Below are 6655 nucleotides of genomic sequence, written 5' to 3'. Positions count from 1 at the left end.
AGAGCAGAGCCATGGCCTGAGGGGGGAATGGGGGCCATGGAGGTGTGGGTAATCCGTCATTTCTGGGCCCCTCTTCAAATTCCTGTAACCGCCACAAACCCAGCACCCACTATTTTTCCAAGGACAAAGTGGGAGCAAACACAAAAGCAGGTGGAAGGAGGGCTTTGCTCATGAGAACTTACAATCTAATGGGAGGAGCATGGTTGCGATAAGAGCGTGTGACACATAGTGAGAATATGGGCATTGAGACACTGGGTGAGCATGTATTTATGCATGTAAGAGTTTAACACATATAAGAGTTTGACACATATAAGAGTTTGAAGTGCACAAAACCATAATGCGTTACCTTAAGTCATGCCACATGTAGACAAAATAGAGTAACCATCTGGAACATTGATTACTATGGTAAATTCTCTAGCTCATTCACACTGTGATCTGTACTTAGTATTACAATTTCAACAAACAGGAAAGCTGGCACAAGGTAACAATTTTTAAAGTGATTTCTCTGTTTTGCTTCTGCACCATCGGCATACACTGTTACAGTGTTGATCTGGGCAGTAAGTCCCGCCTACTGGACTATCTGTGAGCAATTACAAAAGAAAAGGAAAAAGCAGAAGAATCAGTTACATAGCTGCATACACTAAGGGTATTTAAATCATACAAAAGGCAATGCAGTTGTATTTTAAAATTGTTTATTGAGTTGTATAAAGATTTTAATCTTCATTGCAGTTCCCTTTAAAAAAAAATTAAGTTAAGAAGAATCAGAAATCAGAAAAACCACATATATATTTTAACACCTGTGTGTGTTTAGATATTAAAGCTTCTTCTAGAAACTAACTTTGGTGTTCTTTTCCCAGTAAGGGAATCAATTGACTTGTTTGATATGAAAGCCAAAAGTATTTAATGACTCTTGAATCAAGCTATCGCAGGCTTGCATACAAAGACTCTTATTTTATATGGTGAGAAATAGGATGAATGACCATTAACTAAACAGTAATTGCATGAGAATAGCACTAACTGCATTGCTTAATTGTGCATTACCATTTTTCACACTTGAAATAAACAGCACGAGAGAAAAAAAAGAAATGGCTGATGGTGTTGAGAGAAAAATATATAATATCATCAGATGTATGTAATCAAAGGACTGATCCAGCCACACAGGGGGGCACAAAGAACAATGAACAATACCACAGTAACTATTTAACTGCCAGACTACCACATGTTATGCTAGCTTTCACTGTGTAAGTGAACCGTATAGGCAGGAACGCACCTCACCTTTGAAAATACTTAAGTTAAAAGGTTGAACTCGATAGACCAATGTCAATGTCTTTCCAACCTTACAAACTATGAAATGCTATAAGGGAAGCGATCATAAAACTAACTGAAAGTGTACCTGTAACCTGTGCGGAAAGCTATTTTGTGAGCTAAACCAATGCTTATGAATATGAAGACTTTCAATCTACTATAAACTAGTAGCCACACTGAAGCACAAACTTATATTATTCCTCATTGTATGATTTTATTTTTTAATGTAGTGCAGTTTGTGCTTTAAGCCTGTAGATGTCACTGTTGCAATAACTGCCTGTCAAAAGCATTTGGCTGATCACTACATCTCTTTTAATAGAGTAGTGAAAATAGTAACTACTACAGGAAATAAAATAACAACAAAAGTAACGTACACATATAGTCATAAAAATAGTGGAACAGTTACTTTGAAAATGTTGTTGCCATTTTCTATTTTACTTGGTCTTTATTAAACATTCTTAATTGGTTAAAAAAAGTAACTTTCTTTTAATCAATTTCCTACGTTTAAACCTTTGCTTTCTATCTGAAGTTTTTGAAGTTCTCAAACATCAGGTTGTGTATGAATCTTGTATGCAGGTCTTTCAAGATATTGCAGTCATGATGTTACTCAGAAAAGAGATATTCATTGTGCCAACAGCAATCCTTAAAGACTAGATAGGAAATGGGAGAAACATGTATGTGGATTGCAATAGTAACAATGAGAAAGTATGGGTCTGATTGAGCTTCTCTCTGATTAGTACCTCCACTCCCATCAGCCAGGTTCAATTCCTGCACACACCAAAGGGAGATATGTGTGAAAAAGTGCATCTATGGGCTGGTTACGGATTGGATTGTATAGATATAGATTGACCTGACTAAAATATAATTAAGTCATTTTTTTATTCGTAATATAACATTAATATCATATCCTACCTGTTGTCTCTTACATTCTGACATTTGAGGTGTCAAGCTCAATTCACTTCATGGCATAAACAGCTTGTGCAGTCCATTAGATCATATGATAAACAGTAGGATTATAAATCAAATCAGCTACCCTACCAACATAGCATACCAATGTATCTGAGGCAGTGACCTACAAACATGTGGCTTAAAAATTCCAGTTTGTTGAAACAAAACTTTAAATTGAAGTATTTTGAGCCATATTTTTTTCTCTTAAAGGAAAAGTTTCCACATGCAAAGATTATTTTGAAAGTATCTGAGGGGTATATTAATTAAACTGCGGGTTAGAAAAAGTGGAGTTTCTTCTTATCATTTATTTAGTACATTCTACAAAATGACAGCTAGAATCTGATTGGTTGCTATAGGCAACACCTCCACTTTTTCAAACCTGCAGTTTAGTAAATATACCCATGACAGTCATTTAAATTTTGGTGTCATAGCATTCACTCTGTTAACCTGTGGCAAAGGAGGTGTTGAGCTATTTTGCCGATACCTCCACTCTCATAGACACAACTGGAATCTTAGCCCCCGTCCCCTACCTTTTCTGGTTGAGTTGGGAATAGGGCAAAAGAGACAGATACCCAGTTGTGTGATGCCTCCAACATGTCTCTAAGTAACTGACCCATTTAGAGCTATGAACGTGACTGTGATCAGAAAGATGCTCATGACCCTAAAGGTATTTATCTAATCACAGGGATACTCATAGCCCAAATCCTTTAGACAGACTCATAAAGGTTCTAGGTAGGAGTGGCTGACTTTTTCCCATACAGCAGAAAAAGGACCTTGATAAAATGTGTCATGAGAGGTCAAAATCTCTCCATGTGTATCTAGTAGTACTAACCATTTTGTATTTGTTGTGTAATTGTGGGTCCATAAAAGTTGTAAATGTTTGATTTATCTTTGTAATTGCATATATGGATTGTCACCCTTTGGAATGTTTTAGTTGCAAATTCAGTAAGCCAGCCTAGGAGACTATTTTCAATAAACTGTGTTAATAAGAGTGTAATGGGAGACTGAATTCTGGGGAAAAAACATTCATTATAAAGCAATCCCATTGCTATATATAGGACACCTCTAGAGCTACATATGTGACTAGTGGTGTTACTTGACAGGTAAGGTTGTGAATGAAATAGTCATAAAGCAAAAGCTCTCATTCGATGTGAAGAAGAATGGTAAGATCGTACAACAGTAATGACATGTATGATTTTTTATTCTTATTTCTGCATTATGTAAATGCTGAAGATATGGTTTTGAAAAGGACATTTATGCAAGATCCCTGAGCTTGTTCAACTCTGGACCTTAAAAAATACTGTGATATTTAATACAATACAAATTATCTAGTGCCAGTAGGTATCTGGGAATGGTTTTAAATATTGAAAGTAACTAATAAAACACAACAGGCAAACAATGAAAATAAATAAATGCTACATCAAAATACTATTTATTTTCTACTTCTGTATCCAAACGCCTGTGCATAAGGTTAACGGAAAATTTCCATACTGAATGTCATTGTTGGGGAGAAAAACACTCTAGGTTGTTGCTATGTCTTGTCACCAGGGACACAGGCACTAAGTCTCAAATATAGTGCCCTAATTCTTAATTAAAACATTATTTTTTGTTTGTTGTATTACTCTTATATCAGTATATATACAACAAACACAAACATTCTCTTTTATTTGTTTCACTTGTTATTTTATGCTGACTACCTTTCAACATTCCAAAATAAAAAGTGAGAGCAAGATTATCCAAAACCACCCCCCCCAAAACAAAAAAAAAATGCGGACCGTCTGGAGATATAATACTGTGTCTATATGCATGTTAGAAACAACCATGAACTTGGAAAGCTTAGTTGTGGCACTGGATTCCAGTTTTTTAAGGACTTAGCACGCCACTGATAAACCCATACCCATCAAAAATATACATAAAAAACAAATGTAGACATTTTTTAGCTTAGTAGCCTACGTTAGCATTATTTATCATTAAAGCCCTCCTAGCTTAAAAACGTGTGTGCTGTACAGTGAAGGTGCAATGTCATTTTTAGTTGATACTAGAGTGCTATACATTGTGATATATATATATATATATATATATAAATATATATATAAATATATATATATATATATATATATATATATATATATATATATATATATATATAATTAAACCAAACTTTAAAAGCAAGGCCTATAGAGCAGCCTCATCTGATGAATTCATTACTTTAGAAAAGTTCACAAATTTCACATTTGCTGGAAAATATATGTGTACATAAACTTGCCCTGTATTAACAACTCTCTTTTGTAGGCGTTTGGACTCAGCAACAGTAACAGCCTTATAAGGAGCATAGAAATAGCATTTCTTGCTTAAATAATTAATACAAATGACCTTTAGAACTTTGTATTCTCCCTTCCGAGAACTATAAATAATCTGACTCTCTTCATCTGCCCCTCTCTCTCTCTCTCTCTTTCTCTCTCTCTCTCTCTCTCTCTCCCTCTCCCTCCCTCTCTCTCTCTCTCTCTCTCTCCCCCTCTCGCTCTCTCTCTCTCTCTCTCTCTCGCTCTCTCTCTCTTGCTCTCTCTCTCTATCTCTCTCTCTCTCGCACTTTGTCTGCATGGTTTCCTTACCATTTAAAAATAATCTACTATCATATGACCACTGCATATACCATTAAGCGGAGTTAAGTTTTATGGTTGTCTTCTATTTCTAGTGAGGCTAAAAGTAAGTTTTTGGAACATCCATTGAATGGGTTGTATTGGATACTTGTTTTAATATTTCTTACCCACACAGATCAGAAGTTCCATCAACACATTCTCTTAGTAAGACCTAGGGTGAAAAGTAACATACAAAATGAAAAGAAAAAATATATATATATATATTAGACAGTCGTAATTTGGTCAACCACTCTGGTGCTGTCCAGATCCACCATTTCAACACATTCTACCTCTTCACGGTTCTCCTGTGTTTTCTTCTCTTTCCTCTTCTTCTTTGAAGGTGGCACAAAAGTCAGCATAACTGGCAAAATGGCAAAGCAGTGAAAGAATGTGACAAAAGCTATCAAAAACAAGCACCTGAACAGTGTACGGGTCAAATTTGAAGGCACAGCTGCAAGAGGGATCAGACCAACAATGTAACAGAGGTAGCTCTGTAAAATAGCTACCCCATGCACTTCCAGTGAATTTTTTACCCATTTAGTTCTTGTAAATTCTTTTCCCAAGATAAATGTGGATAATAGTGGTGCACAGTTATCTATTGTGTAGTTAATTCCATAGATTAGGCAAAGCACTGATATACAGTCCAACTCAACTTTCCATAACGTCATGAATCCAATAACCCCAAACTCTACAGAAGCTACGGTTAACGTTATCCATATATTGATGATAGAGCTTGCCACAAGAAATGCAGAGAAAAACAGCAAGAACAAAGCACTGATGCAGGAGTTCTGTAATGGAGCGCCCACTGAGGAAGCATATCTATCCATGTATACAAAGGATGGATTGAAGACAATGAATTTTACTTTGGAGGTAAGAGAAAGTTTCCTTAAAGTTTCAAGGAGATCATAGAGTTCTTCCCTGTTTGTTTCCATGGTCTTTGCAATCAAGAACATCCGAGAGGCAACCACATCTATTTCATTGTTGTATTTTTTGGGTATGATAATGTCGTCAGAGAAATGTGAAAACCGTGGATTTTTCAGAAAAGAATACCGCAGTATATCTGTGAAGTTCTTTTTGGGTAATCCGGTAGACATGTTGAGTTTTCTAAGATAGTTTAAGTAGCTCTCAAACCAGGATATTCTTACAAAACCTTTTGTGTACTCTAGAACATCCTCCTGAACACTTGTATTCCAGTATTCTATAGACTCATAGATGTAGAAGCCTATAACGGGGCTGTAGTTGCTGAAGTACTTCTGCTGGATGCCTGTGTAAGTAATAGTTCGTGTCTCTGTTGCTACTATGTTACCCAGATCAGATCCTTCATTGACCTGCAGGTAGCCCATTAAGGCAAAGGAAATATAAACAAGGTAAAAGAGAACTACAAAAGGTTTTACATACGTATTTGTTATCCAGTCACAGTAATAGCGTCTGAGGAAGCAAACCAAAAGATGACTTTCATAAGAGTTTGTATCTTCGGAATCTGCTGTGTCTTCACTAAATCTAGCGGTCATAAGAAACCTGTACCATAATGATTTGACCTGTAGAATTTCAGGCTTTGGCACCTTTCTGCAGAAAATACTATGCTGGTAATTGTTTTCAATGTACCCAGTAAACACAAGGCTTGAACCATAGAATGATAGTACGTAGAGGTAGTTGAAGAAGATTGCTATACATGAATTGCGGCAAAATATCCTTGCTGCTTCAATATTTGTGAAGGGACTGGCACCAATCCCAAAGGTGACTAGATACATGGCAGTCGTCAG

General features: G+C 36.1%; 1 protein-coding gene across 1 annotated transcript in view; it reads right to left on the bottom strand.

Moving 5' to 3' along the window:
• Positions 1 to 712: 712 nt before the first annotated feature.
• PTCHD1 (patched domain containing 1) overlaps positions 713 to 6655 on the bottom strand; it is a 147093-nt gene continuing 141150 nt past the window's right edge. The window contains exon 3 of the mRNA XM_075196568.1: positions 713 to 6655. This exon is cut by the window's right edge and continues 116 nt beyond it. Within this exon, the coding sequence (XP_075052669.1) occupies positions 5117 to 6655 (1539 nt within the window). The 3' untranslated portion in view covers positions 713 to 5116.

Source organism: Mixophyes fleayi, chromosome 2, assembly GCF_038048845.1.
Source record: "Mixophyes fleayi isolate aMixFle1 chromosome 2, aMixFle1.hap1, whole genome shotgun sequence".
Taxonomy (NCBI): Eukaryota; Metazoa; Chordata; class Amphibia; order Anura; family Limnodynastidae; genus Mixophyes; species Mixophyes fleayi.
This window is presented reverse-complemented; position numbering and strand designations above follow the sequence as displayed.